Below are 18,503 nucleotides of genomic sequence, written 5' to 3'. Positions count from 1 at the left end.
AGTTGTAACGGCCATATCGCAAACGCGAAATGGCGTTACCCCTGGTAGGCCGTTGCTCCTCATAACGTTAAAATTAGCGAGCTTGGGGTAGCAGCGGAACGAGCATACGCTTGTAAAACTATCAGGGGGTCTAAGAAAGTCCTATTGCACCGCGCAACTGTCCTCGTCGGAATCCCGACAGAGACTTAACCCCTTGACCAAAAGTCAACGGGGAAGGAACCCTTAGACCCGACTCGAGACCCTGTGTCTATAAAAGGAGGGGCCGGGGACCAAGAAGACATCTTTATCTTTTGGCTGCTCAACGAAGAGAGGAAGCTCCTCTATTTTTATTTTGTATTTTACTTTTTATTTTAAACTTTAAACGATGACTGGGTGAGTTAGAATAAATTATTGTATTGAAAAACAGTGCTGTATTACTCTAGGGTAAGCCTACCAGTTTTGTGGGGCTTACAAATTTAATCACTGTTTAGAGTAGGGAATTGATGCACGGTAAATCATTTAAGCATTGAAAAAGATAGCGCTATTCACTCATTAGGGTAAGGTATAGAGGGGTTATCCACAGTGCCGGATTAAGCCAGTGCGGGGCCCGTAGCAAATGTTACCAAGGGGCCCTAGTTTTTTTAGGATAGTAAATAAAGCAGTTTACCAGAAACATATCTTTTACAAACAAACTTTTCTGGATTTAATATTTGCGAATTTTGAGATGATATGAGACAAATCAATTTTTTTAAGTAAATCACATTCAATGTTCAAAATGGCGAGGTTATTTAGACGCTCTTGTCCCATCGTGTTCCTTAAGTCATTTTTTTATGCGTTTTAATGCTGAAAATCGTTCGCCACTACAGTTGGTTATCATTAGTGAGAGGTAAATTCGTAATAATATTTCAACATTTGGAAAACACGATTCCAATGAGTTATCCGCTATTAGTTTATAATACTGCAGCTCAAGAGCTTCATGCTTTTTCGTGTTAATATTAGCTGCCACATCAGTTTTTAGGAGCTCTGTGAACTGCACAAGTTCTTCACCTAAGCTGTCTTCCCAATCATCTGGATAGGCAGCTACAATCTTGGGTGAATTTATTAATATCTCCTCTGCAGTAAGATATTTTAACTGCCGAAGTATTCCAAATACAGCAGTTACTCTATGGTACGCTTCCATGCGTTTAGCTAAGGCAGACAGTACATTATCAATTATGACAATAAACACCTGACTTTCAAATTTTTGCTTTTGTGTTAGATTTTCTACAACTGCATCGGGCGTAGCAGAGCCGCAGAAATCGTCGTACTTAGTATTTCGCTTGCGTCGTCTTCCAGTTTGTTGCTGATAATTCTCACAGTCAGATAAGATTTTCGCTTTCGCCTCAATTCCTGAAAATGTAGACCGCATAGTTTGAATGTACCCGTGTAGCGATTCATAAAGGGCATATCCCGTGTTAAGATCTTGATCAGGTGACTGTAATGAAGCGCTTGATGCTTGCAAGCGTTCTAGAATTCCATTCCATAAAATGGTCATTATTCCCGATTCCAACTTGCTCATCTTCGAAACTAGTCCGTAGGCCTGATTACGACACTCTACTTTTTGATCTGAGTTATTTGACATGTTTGATAGTGGTAAAACCGCATAAAAGTGCCTTTGTCGCATCAGCTCGGGCTGACCACCTAGTGTCCGATGGTCTCTTCAAAATCGGGAGGTTTGAGCCTGTATCTTGCAGTGCTTTTTTAAGAAGACCCCATCGATAGGTAGAAGCGGAAAAGAATGTATAAAGATTTTCAACAAAATCGAAGAAGATGGATGCTTCTGTACAACATTCAACAGCACGGTTAGCAACCAAATTCAGTGAATGCGCAAAGCAGGGGATGTATTCAGCGTACTTGTTTATCTCCTTAATGCGTGCTTGTAGGCCGCGGTATTTCCCACTCATGTTGCTGGCATTGTCATAGCTTTGGCCACGACAGTCTTTTATATCAATGCCATTTTCCTTCAGAAAGTCAAGTAAACTTTGGGCGAGCTGCTCGGCAGTATGACCTTCCATATCCAAGAACTTCACAAACCTTTCCACTGGTCCAGATGGTAAGACATAGCGCACTATTAGAGTGAGTTGGTCCACATGCGAAACGTCTGGAGTAGAGTCCAGTGATACTGAATAGCATTTACATTTCTTAATTTCTCAATTGATATGATCCAGTAAACTTGATGCAATTAGATCGATAAATTCCGCGCATGTTGTTTTTGATAAGTATGATGTATGTCCTCTTCCTTTATTTGCATGCATGTTTATATGCTGAGCCAAAAAACCTGAAATTTGGCTATTAATTCCAACGAACCTAAATAGTTTCCATTATGAGGCGAACCAATTATTTCGTCACTACCCCGAAATGCAAGACCTCGTTCTGCTAAAAATTGGATAACAGAAGTAATTCTCTCCAAACGTGTCTGCCAATATTTTTGTTCGGTCTCAATTTGGCTTACAAGTTAAGAATCAACACGCGCATCTTTGGTTTTGGAAACTAGCAGCGAAATTATCGCTTGTCTATGAGAGGCGCTTTCTTCATGTCTTTTCAACAAATTATTTGCGTTTTTCCAGTCGTCAAATCCTTCTTTCGTATACCGTGTCGCACAGCCAGAATCAGCAACTTTTGCAAACAAAACAGAAAAGTTTTCCTTTCGTTTCAGAATAACACAACCAATCCCTCACGTGAGTTTTGTTTGTTAGTTTATGTGTATATGTGAAAAACGACCTTCGACAAAATCGTGGACTATTTTCTTTATGGTATATTTTTTTTTTGAAGACATGAAATCACTGTCCATATGTTGCACTTCGCTACTTCCTTTTGCAATCCAATAATCTCGCTTGAAGTTGCTCGGCCATTCACCAATATCACTGGAGTACATTTTACTTTCGTTTTGATTTTTACTCGTAGAAGATGCTGCATTGGAAGTACGTGCTGTGCTTTCTTCTTCATTTAGGATTGGAGATGAAATAGCTATATTTGGAGGGCTTTCTACATTTTCGACTTCAGTTAGACTTGTAGATAATGTGGCGAAACCGTGAAGAGTTGCTGATCTTGATGGTAATATTGTCAATGATGATTCGTCTACAGCACTGTGAGACGCGACTTCGGAATTTTCAATATTTTCTGCTACGATTTCTTTGGATTCAGAACCCTCACCCACGACATGAAAAAATTCAGACAGCTTGCGTGTTTTTGAAATAACATCTTGGTTCTTTTTTCCTTTTCATGCTGTGCTTTACGCTTTGCACTTCCGGAAGCGTAATGTCGACCCGTATCTTTGGATCTGCTGCTCATATTGACTATATCGATCACAATATGCAAATTATATATACACAATTTGACTCATTTCACCTCCTTTTCAGTGAAATTTAGTGAATGCCAAATTTGAGAAATTAAGATGACTGATATATTCAAAGTACTTTTAAAATAAAAATGAGAAAAGTAGTATGCGATTGCTTGGATCCGCATCCAAAAGTAAACTCTCGCTTGTAAAACAAAACCAAAAGTTAAATTTGTCTTATTTTTATTGAGGCATAAATCATAGGGGATACAATGAGTAAAGGTCAGGGAAACAAAATAGAAAAACTAGGCTTTAAAACTATAAAAGAATGGTAGAACTTGAGTTGGCCAGTAGGGGTGAAATCTGAATCATACAACAGGCGCTTTTAGGCAATAATCTTCAAAATGGGAACTTGGGAAGAAAACTAAAGGAGCATTGACACACACCAGAAATGCACTGTTACACGATATAACCCTTACAGGATCCACTCTCAATTTTTTTTTTAACTCGCTATGATCTTTTTCCCATTATTTCTATTTTTTGCCGACACCCGTCAGAGCAGACTAAAAATTTTGAAGTCAAACATTTTCGGCTCCGCGGGGCCCCCAGAAGCGCGGGGCCCGTAGCATTTGCTACTTCTGCTATATGGTTAATCCGGCCCTGGATCCACTCATTAGGGTAGGGTATAGAGGGGCTATTCACTCGTACGATATGGCTACTATTACGAGCCCTTGGGCCGTCTTGTTATTTTTTAAATCGGGATTAGCGCCGCGTTCTAGTAACAATTTCACGACATCAACGGAGCCCCTTAAATCGGCACAGTGCATTGGCGTTTCACCGATGTTACTCTTTAAATCGGGATTAGCGCCGCGTTCTAGTAACAATTTCACGACATCAACGGAGCCCCTTAAATCGGCACAGTGCATTGGCGTTTCACCGCTGTTACTCTTTAAATCGGGATTAGCGCCGCGTTCTAGTAACAATTTCACGACATCAACGGAGCCCCTTTTAGCGGCACAGTGCATTGGCGTTTCACCGCTGTTACTCTTTAAATCGGGATAAGCGCCGCGTTCTAGTAACAATAGACCTTTTCACCGGTAGAGCGGGGGTGAAAAGGGGGGAAAATTTCGAGAAGTGAGCATGCGCAGGAACAATGTTTGGGGGCAGTTGTATTTTGTAACCATTGATTTTCCCATAAGATTCCAGTTTATTTTTCAAAATAGTTGTATTGAAATGGTTTCGTGCTGCATAAACGGTTGTAAAAGTAGGAATGGTACATCCGGAGTGAAATTTTATCGAATCCCAGTTGCCAGACGTAAAATTTGGGGTAGAATATTGAAATTTTACACATCAAATTTGAAGGCCAAGGCTTACGAGAATTTGAAAATCTGTGGGTTGCATTTTGTGTCTGGTTGCCCTGGGTGGGATCGCGCGGATCCAGATTGGATTCCTACCTTAAATTTTCCGAAAAAACTAAAAGTTTCGGCGTCAAAAGTAAAGTTAGCAAGTGAAAGAAGTGCTCGGGTTGAAAGAAGAGCCCAAAAAAGGGTAAGTTTCAATTGTAAATAGGTTCAACTTAAGTGGGCCGTTTGTTATCAAACATCGTACATTTTTTAGCATGATGAATATGATGCGTTTTTGAATGATTTAACTTTAAGAAAGAGGCTCAAGTTATCTCTGCAGTTTCATCAAAATTACATTAGTCGGGAAATTAGTTTTGAAGGAAGTAGTAAGGTTCCTTCTGAAACCTCATATATAGCAGTGAACGAACCAGTTGCGACGAAAACAATTTCTGATGCCATGGAAGATTTTGAGAAATTAACGACATTGAGTGGTACTGTAGAAGAACTAGACATTACACCTGGTCTTATAGAAACAGTGGTTTCAACAGCTGAAATTCCAATGGTTAACGTTAATCTCGGCAATGACCAAAGAATTTCCAAAAACATTTCCAGTATGAAAGAAATAGGGACTCAAGTACAACTGCCTGGTTCGTGGAAAGAAGTTCAGTCGATTGGATGTCAGTCTGAATATATGGACTATGAGCAAGAAAATAGAACCCTCAAAGAAAAGGTTAAGGAGTTAGAAAACCGACTAAGGAACCGAACTTGGAATGTTGATAAAATTAAAGATAACGATGTCAAGACCAAATACTATACGGGTATGCCAACATTCGCTGTTTTCATGTGGCTCTTCAGGTAATACTTTCTTTTGTAACAATTACTAAATTTCTATGACATTAATGCTCTTATTATAGTTTCTTGCAGCCTAAAGCAGAGCGTATGACTTATTGGAAAGGAAAGCAGGGGAAAAGTGCACCAACTAAGAAGAGAGTTTTTAAACTTTCTTTAGTTGATCAATTTTTAGCTGTAATGATGAGGCTTAAACTTGGACTTTTTGTTAAGGACATTGCCGATCGTTTTGATATTTCGCCTGCAAAGTTTTCGGAAATTTTGGCTACTTGGGTGAAACTAATGCAATTAGAATTGGTTCAGCTTTTCCCATTTCCAACCAGGTCACTAGTACAGAAATACATGCCTGAGGCCTTTAAGAAATATCCTAACACGAGAATTATTATAGACTGCACAGAAATTTTCATTGAACGTTCAAAATCCATGACAACCCAAAATCTAACTTTTTCGAATTATAAGAACCATAATACCATAAAATTTTTAGTGGGAATTACACCAGGTGGGGTCATTTCTTTTGTCTCAGAAGGATGGGGTGGACGCGTGTCGGATAAGGTCATAACTAGAGACTCAGGTTTGATATTATTGCTCGAAGAATCTGATAACGTAATGGCAGATAAAAGATTTTTGATCGAAGATCTTCTGAAAGAGAAAAACTGTGGGCTAAATTTACCACCCTTTTTGAATAATAGATCACAATTTACAGAGAAAGAAATAATAGACACACGAAGAATAGCAGAATTGCGAATAAACGTAGAAAGGGCGATTGGCAGAGTAAAAACCTTTCATATTCTTGATGGCACAATGCCTATAACTATGGCCAAACTAACAAACAGCATATTTGCAGTGTGTTGTTATTTAACAAATTTGTACGAGCCTTTGGTATAAATATATAAATTTCCCTTTATTCAAGGTACCCTGTATTTATAGGAACAAATTTACATTCAACTAGTAATGTAATTTAAATAAACATGTCAAATAATCTTTCTTTTTGCATTTACAATAAAAAATAAATATTTTCTAATTTTTCAAACAAGAAATTCTTGTCTTCAATCATTTGTAACCAAAAAAGACGCAATATACTTTGAAAAAAAATAAACTAGCTTTGGTAAAAGTTTATTTTGCCAAAAATCTTGGTCAAATGTGAGTCTTTCTCGAAATATGCCGCCATTCGGAGCTTCCGTGTATACAACGAAATCAGCCCAAGATAATTTTTTGATTGCCATTTCCCCCTGAACTTGACTATAATAGTGCGATTATTTATCCAGCTTAATTTCTCCATTCTTTGATTTAAGAAAAAACGTTGGGAAATTATCCACAATATCTTGAATTGACATCTTTGTTATGTCAGTTCCTTTAATAGCACTAGGGCATTTTATTTCCAGGACTCCTTTCATTTCTTCATTCCTATCATTAACTATTCCGTCACCGCTAGCTCCGATGAAAGAATACTCTTCCATTAATGACAGCCCACTAGCTTCAACAAAAACATGAAATTCATCTTCATAGCATTTCCTAGCCACTGATTCTAATCTTCTCCCTCTTAAAATCGCTGGAGGCAATTTTGCATAGCTACAAAATAATTTCAAAAATCAGTAATTTTAATGGGATTTTTTTCATTTCTAAACCAAACTTTATAACCTCTCCAATTTAGATGGGTTTAAAATGTTGTCAACTAGAGACGTTGGAAACTTCTTTTCTTTGCAGGCAAAAATACTTCCAAACATAGAACTAGTTATTCTTCCTCTTCTAAGATCTTTCCACAGCTGACTCGAAGACTGACTAATAGTAGCCTTCTCAATGTACTCTATTGTTTCCCTCGATGCAGTTTGGTTTTTCACAAACAAATTTATTGATGAGTCGTCAATTTCTTTGGGAACCGAACCTACATTGAAAAAGAAGGAATTAAATTGAATGTTTTTCTACCATGAATCAGCACAAATTTGTAAATTCCTTACGAGGTCTGTAAAGTAGGGCTTTAACTTCATTTGGAATGTTAACATCGGAGGTAGTTTCTTCTATTTCATGAGCATCATTGTTAAATTCCCAAAAATGCGTTGCTCCTGTTTTGGGAAAAATTGCTGCCAGAGCCATCGCAGCTAACTTCAATTGTGTGGGGTCGTTTGGCGTTCTATCATCAGGATGTCGAGGGTCAAACTCGTCATAACTAATGCTATTATCAATTACGGAAAGTTCTCCATCATTGTCAGGTTTGTTAGAAATTTCCCCAGTGAGCAATTTCGGCTTATTGAAATTTATTTCAGATAGAGGCTTAGCTATGAATTTTCTTGTTTTTGGTGCAATCCATGCACAAGGTTTTGATGTGCACGCAACTTCAAAATCCATATCCTCCATATTTGCATATTTTTCAATGTAAAGAAGCAAGGCTCCAACGTGACTACATCCACCAGATTTACTAGGAAAGTTTGAAATAACTATGACAACTAAACCGTTTGAAAATTCTATTCTAATACAAACTTACCCTACAGCACATTCACAACCATCCCCGCAAATATTTCCATCCAACGCATCCATAACTACGACAACTTGATAACTGCTTGAGCGTTGGGAAGGATAGCATCTCGATTTTACATAGAGAAACTGGCCATTAACCTATAAATCAATTGGAAAGAAATTTTTAATCATTTTATAAACCTAGTCATCCAAAAACTGTACCGCGCCTTTTACTTTGACTTACAATACATGTTTCAATACCACCAATGATGTCATCAGCCACAAAATGAGCCACAGCTCGGTGAAACCCTTTAATGTTTTTGTTGCTACAGTTATCTATAATAGATTTCCTTTGAACTAAATAGTCATAGACTTCAACCGATGATATGTTAGGTATGTTGGAGGGGTGTGGGTTTTTAGTCCAGTTTTTTAGTTGTTCAGGTTGAGGAGCGTCTTCGCTGCACTTCTCTGTAAACCATGTATAAATATCACTTCCAAGCTTAAAAGATATTCAATTAAAATCTCTCACCTTGAAAAAACTTGTTAACTCCACTGTTTAATAATAGTTCTCCCTTTTTCTTACTTATAGGCGTCGAAGTTAAAAATTGTTCTCTTTTGCACTCACACAAATCAAAACTTAACCCGCATTCTCTACAAATTGGCGATACGTTTTCGGCGGAGGATTCGCCGAGGCTTAAGGAGTCGTCTCTTTTTGGTGTTACTGCACAGTTTCCACTTGAGTTTAAATATTCTTTATTTTTTAAAATTGCCTCGATATAGTCTCTTTTTCTCCATTTCGCTTTAAATACTATGCCAAAACCACTGCATAGACCTTTTAATTTCTTAATATTAAGTTTAACTAAGACGTCCTCCTTCGCCTCCATTGTGTTTTTACACGTTACGATGAAGTTAAACTCTCTCAATGGCCCCAAACAGTGGAACTGCGCATGCGCGGCCCTTAGTGTGAAAAGGCTAATTTCACGACATCAACATAGCCCCTTAAAGCGGCACGGTGCATTGGCGTTTCACCGCTGTAATTCTTTAAATCGTGATTAGCGCCGCGTTCTATTAAGAATTTCGCGACATCAACGTGGCCCCCAAAAGCGGCATCGTAAATTGGCGTTTCACCTCTGTCATTCTTTAAATCGTAATTAGCGCCGCGTTCTATTAACAATTTCACGACATCAACGTGGCCCCTTGGAGCGGCACGGTGCATTGGCGTTTCACCTCTATCATTCTTTAAATCGTAATTAGCGCCACGTTCTATTAACAATTTCACGACATAAACGGAGCCCTCTTTAGCGGCAATGTGCATTGGCGTTTCACCTCTGTAATTCTTTAATTCGTAATTAGCGCCGCTATCTATTAACAATTTCACGACATCAACGGAGCCCCCAGAAGCGGCACTGTGCATTGGCGTTTCACCCCTGTCACTTTGTAAATCACAATTAGCGCCGCGTGCTATTAACAATTTCACGACCTCAACGTGGCCCCAATCAGCGGCAATGTGCATTGGCGTTTCACCGTCGACATTCTTGGAATCATAATTAGTGCCAAGTTCTAGTAACAATTTCACGACATCAACGGAGCCCTCAAAAGCGGCACTGTGCATTGGCGTTTCACCATATATATTCTTGGAATCATAATTAGCGCCGCGTTCTAGTAACAATTTCACGACGTCAATGGAGCCCCCAAAAGCGGCACGGTGCATTGGCGTTTCACCCCTGTCACTCTTTAAATCGTAATTAACGCCACGTTCTAGTAACAATTTCACGACATCAACGGAGCCCCCAAGCCATAACAAGGAAATGTGTTAAGATAATGAAGTTGACGCCCCTGATAAGAATCGACTATAGAAGAGAGAATTTCTGTGTTATTAATTTTGGCAAGAAATAAATTACCGATGAAAAAAACTATGTATTTTAATGAATGCAGAATAAAGCTCGGAATCGGATATCCATTATAGTTTGTTATTCACGTTTATGTCTACAAATTATTCGCGGTTAATTTACCCAGATATAAAATATAGTAGCTTTTATTTTAAAGGTTGGCCTATGCGGTTGTAGGTTAAAAAATGTACTGTTTTTTCAAGCCCATATCAATCAACTGTATCCATTCGGATAAACGTTGAGTAAGTTACATTACGTATAGATAAGCTAACATATTACGTAATGTGGTAATTTTTCTTAACTGAACATCAAAACTAGTTAATGTATAGCGTACGTTTAAACTAAAACACTGCGAAGCATTAATATAATTGAGATAAGTCTGTTTGCTTATTAAACAATTATGAACCTGGTTTCAACATCTTATGTTAAAATAAGTACACAGTACAGTCATAACTTTATGATATTTGAACTTTGTGTCCTTCTTCATGGTTAGAATCTGAAGTTATAAAGGACGAGTAAAGTACTTAAAAGTCCGCTTAAGATACTTGTATATGTCCCTCGAAGTCACAATTGTGCAGACAATGCCTCGTTAGTTCCTTTTCTGGTTGCTCTTCATTGCTAATTAACAATGTAATTGCGCAAACATCCAGTGAATTTATACATATTACAAAAAATTATTGTTGGTTGTTCACATTAGTAATGTATTAATAAAAATACTCTGTTTCCACCACTTATATACAAGTGAAATATAAAATTCTGTCTGGTGTCATAGTAAAACGCTTCTTTGAAATTCGATAAGTGTCACCAGAAAAAATGTCCCTCAAAAGCAACTGACGACCCTTTAGTGAAAAATATTCGCTTGCCATTTTGCTAACCGTTTGGTAAACTTCTTTATTGACCTGTAATGGTACAGCTTGTTATGATATTATTCCACGACAATACTACCCTTAAACAGGTCTATACTTTCCACCATTCGAGTTTGTCGGTGTGAGGGAAGCTGTTCGTGCTTGTAGTACTTGAGAAGCACTGAGCCTTTGATTATCCTTCGAGATCTTTCGGATGGACGCTATACAAGTCGTCAATGCCAGCGAAAGCTCCGTGAATATCCATTGTCGACGCTTCATTGCAATCATAATATTCGTTAAAATCGTTCAGAGTATGAAAATTTGAATTTCTTAACTTAAGACACAGATGGCCAGCCTAATATCCTATTTGCTGAGCGCAATAAGGTTTCTAGCCCGAGACCCACAGGGGCCATTGATAAGCAGTTTCGTCTGTCTCTGGCCCTCCATATTGTTAGATAAGAATAGTTAAAAAACATCTTTATGATAATAGATCAATAATAGATCAACGATAAAAAATATATGATTGTATATAAAGGAAGTTCGACGCCCAAAGCGGGCAGATTTTATGTAGACGCGTAGAGGGACTCTCTTAAGAATAAATGGCTCTTAATCTTTAATCGTGGCGATTCAATATCATAACATGGTGTCAGAAGTTTACGTACCCTGCCCATCGCTTAGCCAATAATTCGTCCCCCTTCACGTGCCGTCCGTCCTTTTCGTCGTGTCACGATGACGACCACGCACTACGCCAGCCCCGCGCCGTTTAACCCGAGCGAAACCAACCCAGCGGCAGAATGGGCCGAATACCGAGAAAGTTTCAAAATATACGCCATGGCAGCCAAGCTATCACAGGAGAACCATGCAACCCAAATAGCGATATTTTTACATATCTTAGGAGCGGCAGGACGGAGGATTTACTACACATTTGAAATACCCCTGCCTGAGGGTGGAACGCTTACATTGACCCAAGTGCTCTCTGCCTTCGACGACTACTATGAACCGTATAAGGACATCGTCGCCTACCAGTATCAATTTTTCACTACATTCCAGGGATCCCATCAGCCATTCTCCGAATTCCTCACGGATTTGAAGAGGAAGGCTCGCAATTGTGAGTTTGGGGAACTCACATCAACGCTCATTTGTTCGCAGATAGTCTGCGGGATACATAAGGAAGCATTACGTAAAGATCTATTGGCCAAACGAAACCGTACCCTGACATGGGCAATATCCCGATGCCAAGCCGACGAAGCTTCACATCACCATGCCACTACGATCGCAGTATCGACTGACTGATCCTCCACAACCCAGGCGAGTGTGGACGCAATACGGCAACCACCACGCCAACAGAGACCATTCAAACCTCAAGGTGTTACGGCGGCTCGACGAGAGCCAAGGCAACGGCGGGGAAGAGAACCACAAGACCAGTATCAATGGCGACCAGACAGCTACGGATCGTCTACGCAGCCCCTGCCCCCACGAAGACAACAGGGCGCGTTTCAAAGACTTGCAGATCGGGACCAGCACTGCTCTAACTGCGGTACTTCAGATCGGGACCAGCACTACGCTAACTGCGGTACCTCGCACAACCCAAGTGGAAGATGTCCAGCCTATAATGCGGAGTGCTACAATTGCAACAACCGCGGTCACTGGGCTGCATGCTGCAAGTCCCAAGCAACACACCAGTTACAGACAAGCTACCATCTCGAGCCCTCACCCTTTGTCAACCAATACCAAGACCAGGATGAACCAGATCGGTATTATGAAGACGACCATTATCGTGAACAGAGTCAGGCACGTCAATACCACCGGTACACAGACGCCATTACACTGCATTGCGACAAAACCAAAGTGACGTCAGGGGACTCTGACGAATATCGCACGACGCCGATTGGAAACGTACCATCACCAGCCGAAATGCTAATGGGCCGCCAAGTACGTAACCATCTCACAACATCAACAGGACCACACGACAACCAATACCAAGACCGGGATGAACCAGATCGGTATTATGAAGACGACCATTATCATGAACAGAGTCAGGCACGTCAATACCACCGGTACACAGACGCCATTACACTGCATTGCGACAACACCAAAGTGACGTCAGGGGACTCTGATGAATATCGCACGACGCCGATTGGAAACGTACCATCACCAGCCGCAATGCTAATGGGCCGCCAAATACGTAACCATCTCACAACATCAACAGGACCATTGCGACCCCACTTCCCAACCCAACATATAAGATACGAACTTCGAGAGCCTCAAGAACGAATGAGCAACAATTACCGTCCGTCGCACACACCAGAACCACGGCTGTTAAGGATTGGCACGGCAGTCTATCACCACATAGGTCCACGGAACTGGGGAAAAGGCGTGATAATCAACAAAGCCGAAGAACCCCATTCGTACGAAATCCAGAGTGAGAACGGCGGTATTATTCGTCGAACTCGACACCAATTGCGTCCGATACCCCAGCTGAATCATGCCACGCAGCCAAACCAGACCAAGGAGGCAACGTTCAGGACAGCTACCAATAACACGCCGAGGGACAATAGAGAAATCCATCCAACAGCGACTACAATTCGACACATAGGACGCACAGTAGCAGACGACAATCGGGGCCAGCCGCAGGACACGGGAAACCAGAGGGCCCAAACCGGACCTAACGAAATCCCTCGGGGCTCGCAACCTCTGTCAAGAGAAATACCACCATCGCCAATGACAGATACCATCCCACCATTTCCGACATTAACCAAAAAGCATGCAAACCTGATGTAAATCTTAGACTTAGATTAACTGGTAGAATTAATTATGACGGTCAAATCTCAAGTAGTTAAAAAACATGCAAACCTGATGTAAATCTTAGGCTTATATTAACTGATAAAATTAATTACGACGGTCAAATCTCAAATAATCGGAAAAGAAAGATGTTAGATAAGAATAGTTAAAAAACATCTTTATGATAATAGATCAATAATAGATCAACGATAAAAAATATATGATTGTATATAAAGGAAGTTCGACGCCCAAAGCGGGCAGATTTTATGTAGACGCGTAGAGGGACTCTCTTAAGAATAAATGGCTCTTAATCTTTAATCGTGGCGATTCAATATCATAACACATATTATGCCAGAGCTGATTTTGAATGACAGTCAACGTGTCATGCAGACTCCGTCTAGCGTACCCGTACGAGATGTGGACGAACTGCGCCTGTCCCAAGAACTTGGCCTCCGCCCACCCTTTTTCCAAACCTATCGGATTGCTCATGGCCATGATAACCGCTCTGACCGGCACCCAGTACAGCTGAACCCTTTTGTGGGCTGCCAGTCGCGCAAGCAGATCATGTCAACTGCGCACCAGTTGAGAAGTTATCTGACACTGGTTCAGCGCTTCCAAGGCGGCCTGACTGTCAGAATAAATTCTTACAGTCCGTCCGGTATAACCTTTATTGACGCAATAGTCCGCGCAAAAACAGATCGAGGCAATCCCCGCCTGGAACACACTTGCATAGGTGCCCAGACTCTCTGAAAAACCGACCTTTGTGGTTTGGCAGTAGTAACCGGCACCAGCGCCGGAATCAGTCTTAGAACCCCGGTACCAAGAGGCAGCAGGTTAGTCCACTCGGCCCGACTGGGAAAGTGGGTACTGAATGGCTTTGTAAAATCAAAACTGGTAACGGTTTTGGCAGAGCGCATCGTCAGCGACGGCTCAAGTGCGAATTGCTCCCAAAAGAGCTTGGTATGGCTGTGATCTTAAGGTCTGGGTACCCAACAGCCATTATTGTAGAGCCTGTAGGCCCCCATGACGGCCTCCTCTTCAACGAAGAGATGAAGAGGAAGCTTATCAAGGAGTATCTCCAGGGTCGATCTCATGGCCCCCTTGCCCCAATGCAGGCCAGCCGGCACCGTTTAAGACGTGTATAACAAATATATTAAAAAGAGACTGAGTAGATTATGCCTCTATATGTAATCTTTAAGTATTTTAATCCCAGCACTAGCTCAACATTTTAAACTAAAGACGACAACCTAGAATAACTGGTATCGTTCCTTTCAACCGAAATCCCAATGGACCGAAATCCCATTCGACCGAATATCCCGCAATGATTTTAGATTTCCAGCCCAATGGCTATATTCCCGATGGACCGAAATCCCAATCGTCCGAATATGCCCCTAAAAAATACATGAATATAACTTGAAACACTGTAGCCGTCAGCGATTCGGTGGTGTAGTGGATACGATGTGGGACTGCGAAGCGATAGGTTGTTGGTTCGAATCTCCGAAAGGTATGTTAATAATATTAAAAGTAAATGTTTCGTGATACTAATTAAAACGCTCACTTTCATTCCTTTCAAGGCAAGAGATATATAGAATTAATAAACAAATTGTGCTTAAAATGAATTAGAGTCTTAATGGTAGTTCCATCAATGTCTTTAAATTTTAAATTAAAATTTTAATATTTTGGTTTCGGGTGGGTTAGGTTAGGCTAGGTTAGGTTAGGTTAGGTTAGGTTTGGTTTGGTTCCAATAATTCGTTGACACCTTTTCCAAAATATGCTCCTTTTAATTAGCTACCACCTTTTCCAAAATATTCTCCCTTTAAATAGCTACCACCTTTTCCAAAACATTATCCTATTAATTAGCTGCCACCTTTTCCAAAAGATTTTCCTATTAATTAGCTGCCACCTTTTTCAAAATATTCTCCTTTTAATTAGCTACCACCTTTTCCAAAATATTCTCCCTTTAAATAGCTACCACCTTTTCCAAAACATTATCCTATTAATTAGCTGCCACCTTTTCCAAAAGATTTTCCTATTAATTAGCTGCCACCTTTTTCAAAATATTCTCCTATTAATTAGCTGCAACCTTTTCCAAAACATTCTCCTACTAATTAGCTACCACATTTTCCAAAATATTCTCCTTTTAACTAGCTACCACCTCTTTTCCAAAATATTCTCCTTTTAATTAGCTACCACCTCTTTTCCAAAACATTCTCCTATTAATTAGCTGCCACCTTTTCCAAAATATTCTCCTATTAATTAGCTGCAACCTTTTCCAAAACATTCTCCTACTAATTAGCTGCCACATTTTCCAAAATATTCTCCTTTTAATTAGCTACCACCTTTTCTAAAATATTCTCCTATTAATTAGCTGCCACCTTTTCCAAAATATTTTCCTATTAATTAGCTGCCACCTTTTCCAAAATATTCTCCTATTAATTAGCTGCCACCTTTTCCAAAATATTCTCCAATTAATTATCTGACATCTTTTCCAAAATATTTCTATTATTGCAAATAAATTGTTCGTGGTAAGAGGCGGGCTTTTAATACTCATATAAATAATCTTTTTACCTCCAAACAAGGTTGGGTTGGATTAGGTTAGGTTAGGTTAGTGCTTCCAACCGTCGTCTATGCTCGGTTACGCCAACTGATAAACTGGTTGAAGTTCAAACCGTTTTAATAAAAGATTAATGGATTTTTTCAACCAACTGCAGTTGACAGCTACCTGTTGTGATCCTATTTATACTCGTTAATGTTACATGTGTTTTATCCGTTTTTTATCTAGTCTTACAATCCGCGATAACTGTTTATAGACATTTTTATCATTGAGTTTACGTCATTTGATACACAAAACCCTTTGGTTAGTTATCCGTTTGAGACAATGTGATCATATTGTAAATTATCATCGCTACGTTCAGTTTTGATTTGAAAAACAAACAATCGGGCTTTAAACGGCTACTTGTTCGGAAACGCGGAGTAGCAACGCGGAGCGGGGAAAAAGAAGTGAGGTTTGGAACCACTTTACCAAGGACAATGTTATCCAATCTGATGGTACATTTAAAGTATATGCTAAATGCGTTCATTGCTCTGGGTAAGTGAAATTGAATTTAAATTTAAACTAAATTTGTTAGCGGTCGTGGAATTATATTTTTCACTGTAATATTTTGCAGACGGTTCTCGAGACAAGCAAAATATTGTTTTCTTGTTTATTATTATTATTACTTGGTTAAGATTTTTCTTGTAATTGAATTTTATATCATCATCAAGGACTTTGATTTTGCCACAAATCGCATCTCCGAATCGAAGTATCCTACAGCAGCTATAATCATGCCAATGTACAAGTTAATCCTGGACAAATTGGACGAAACCGAAAAGACGTCAGCTGGAACCATGAAAGACGCTAGTAAGAATGCCCTTGGTAAACTAAAGACGTATTTCAAACATTCCGATACTTCTGCTTTGTGGATTGCTATGGGTATGTTATGATCTGTATCATTATGAAAACATTGCAATATTATATTACATGTGCGATTCATCAAGTTTTCAAAGGATTGAGCTAAATTAACGATATCTTATTGTTAGCAATGAATCCAACACTGAAGCTTGAATGGCTTAAAGACCATTATGACGTAACCTTTTGCAAAAAGGTTAAAAGTGTCATTGTATCAGTTTTCGCTTCGCACTACGATGACGTATCAACCTTGCACCAAATAGATGATGTACGTAATGAGTCATGTATGCAAGACAATTATACCGGGGTCAACGTGTCAGCATTATATCCCAAAAGAGCCAAACGAACAACAAAAGCCTCTGAATTACTTATTTATTTGAAAGCTGAAGTAGCGCCACCGCATAGCGATATTTTGCAATGGTGGAAGGTGATACATTAACCTACAATACACGTGGACGATTAATCCTTTAGTTGTAGTCCAAAATAACTTGACATTATTTAATGCAGATGCACGAGACCGATTATAAGAAAGTCTCGATCATGGCCCGCGATTTCCTTGGAATTCCTGGATCTTCAGTACCCTCTGAACGACTTTTTTCACTTGGAACTGACGTTGTGACTCCCAAACGGGGGTCTTTATGTCCTGAAACCATTACGGCTCTACTTTGTCTTAAAAATTGGTGGAATCGCTGAATACGTCAATTTATGTACTATTGTTCCGATTTGTTAATAAAACATTCAATTGAAATGAAATCTGATAAATAAATATGACTTGTCTACTACCAAAGTCATTCATATATTTTACAGTACGCATGGACTCTGTGTGTAACTGCTTTATCACCTGTTTAGCTATACTAAACCAGTTTTGATAATTATATAAAATTGACCACAGATAACGAGCACGGATAATAGGATTTCGGTTTATAGGCGGTTGTAGATAAACAAATAAATCAGTTTATGTAACCGACTTTCATCTGTTTTGAGGTTTGTATAGCGGTTACGTGCAAAACAGATAGAAGTTAGAAGCACTAGATAAGACTTCATACCGACTTTAATGTATAAGGATGGTTTTTTGATTGGTTATAACTTTTTTTGTATCGTATTAACTGCTTTGAAAAAATTCCACAGAACTACAATTCGGGCCCTCAATATGTGGTTAAAATTTCAAAAAGATCCACTCATTAGTTTATTTTATAAAGAATAAAGTTGCTAAGGGTGGTTTTCATTTGCATAAAATGATTCAGCCCTTTTGGTGAAAAAGTTAAATTTTCCCATAGAAATAACATGGAGTTTTTTTCAAATTTGGCCATTTTGTGGCCACCCTTTTGAAATGAAATATTCGTTTGTTACGTTTGGGAACGGTTTTATATCAAAATTTAAACCTTTTTCTAGGACCATTTTTAAGGTTTTTGAGAAAAATTAATTTTAAGTATGTTTAATTTTAAATTTTAAAAACTACCCCAATCTGCGATTACAGGTAATTAAGCTAGATTAACGCTTACATGTCATTAAGCTAGATTAACGCTTACAGGTAACTAAGCTAGATTACCGGTGGCGGGTAATTAAGCTAGATTACCGTTGGCGCCTAATTAAGCTAGATTA

The 18,503-nt window shown here is 39.4% G+C and overlaps 5 protein-coding genes across 7 annotated transcripts; 2 read left to right on the top strand and 3 right to left on the bottom strand.

The window, feature by feature from the left end:
• Positions 1 to 799: 799 nt before the first annotated feature.
• Positions 800 to 1,537, bottom strand: LOC149682706 (uncharacterized). Its single transcript, XM_089834362.1, has one exon. It carries the CDS (start codon positions 1,535 to 1,537, stop codon positions 800 to 802), a length of 738 nt encoding a protein of 245 aa, XP_089690488.1.
• A 2,838-nt stretch (positions 1,538 to 4,375) lies between these two features.
• On the top strand, positions 4,376 to 6,468 carry LOC149682705 (uncharacterized). Of its 3 annotated transcripts, none has more exons than XM_089834328.1 (4): positions 4,376 to 4,843; positions 4,913 to 5,493; positions 5,553 to 6,330; positions 6,398 to 6,468. In XM_089834328.1, exons 1-4 carry the CDS (start codon positions 4,436 to 4,438, stop codon positions 6,434 to 6,436), a joined length of 1,806 nt encoding a protein of 601 aa, XP_089690454.1. In that variant the 5' UTR covers positions 4,376 to 4,435; the 3' UTR covers positions 6,437 to 6,468. The 3 variants fall into 3 exon arrangements, with proteins under 3 accessions (XP_089690454.1, XP_089690455.1, XP_089690453.1); XM_089834329.1 differs by lacking the exon at positions 6,398 to 6,468 and having other exon boundaries at positions 5,553 to 5,810; positions 5,876 to 6,048; XM_089834327.1 differs by having other exon boundaries at positions 5,553 to 6,468.
• Positions 6,469 to 6,585: 117 nt separating this feature from the next.
• Positions 6,586 to 8,112, bottom strand: LOC149682704 (uncharacterized). Its single transcript, XM_089834330.1, has 4 exons — positions 7,967 to 8,112; positions 7,443 to 7,900; positions 7,126 to 7,369; positions 6,586 to 7,056 (listed from the first exon to the last, which is right to left on the bottom strand). Exons 1-4 carry the CDS (start codon positions 8,017 to 8,019, stop codon positions 6,741 to 6,743), a joined length of 1,071 nt encoding a protein of 356 aa, XP_089690456.1. The 5' UTR covers positions 8,020 to 8,112; the 3' UTR covers positions 6,586 to 6,740.
• On the bottom strand, positions 8,093 to 8,888 carry LOC149682703 (uncharacterized). Its single transcript, XM_089834361.1, has 3 exons — positions 8,468 to 8,888; positions 8,173 to 8,406; positions 8,093 to 8,097 (listed from the first exon to the last, which is right to left on the bottom strand). The coding sequence occupies exons 1-3, from the start codon at positions 8,820 to 8,822 to the stop codon at positions 8,093 to 8,095; spliced, it is 594 nt and encodes a 197-aa protein (XP_089690487.1). The 5' UTR covers positions 8,823 to 8,888.
• A 7,854-nt stretch (positions 8,889 to 16,742) lies between these two features.
• On the top strand, positions 16,743 to 17,594 carry LOC149682702 (uncharacterized). The gene is made up of 3 exons (XM_089834360.1): positions 16,743 to 16,925; positions 17,033 to 17,328; positions 17,409 to 17,594. Exons 1-3 carry the CDS (start codon positions 16,778 to 16,780, stop codon positions 17,592 to 17,594), a joined length of 630 nt encoding a protein of 209 aa, XP_089690486.1. The 5' UTR covers positions 16,743 to 16,777.
• The last annotated feature ends 909 nt before the right edge of the window (positions 17,595 to 18,503 follow it).

Source organism: Phalangium opilio, unplaced genomic scaffold (genome assembly GCF_054372755.1).
Source record: "Phalangium opilio isolate 3A_F unplaced genomic scaffold, DU_Popi_V2 ptg000038l_1, whole genome shotgun sequence".
Lineage (NCBI taxonomy): Eukaryota > Metazoa > Arthropoda > Arachnida > Opiliones > Phalangiidae > Phalangium > Phalangium opilio.
Note: the sequence above shows the minus strand (reverse complement) of the source record. Positions and strands in the feature narration are given on the sequence as shown.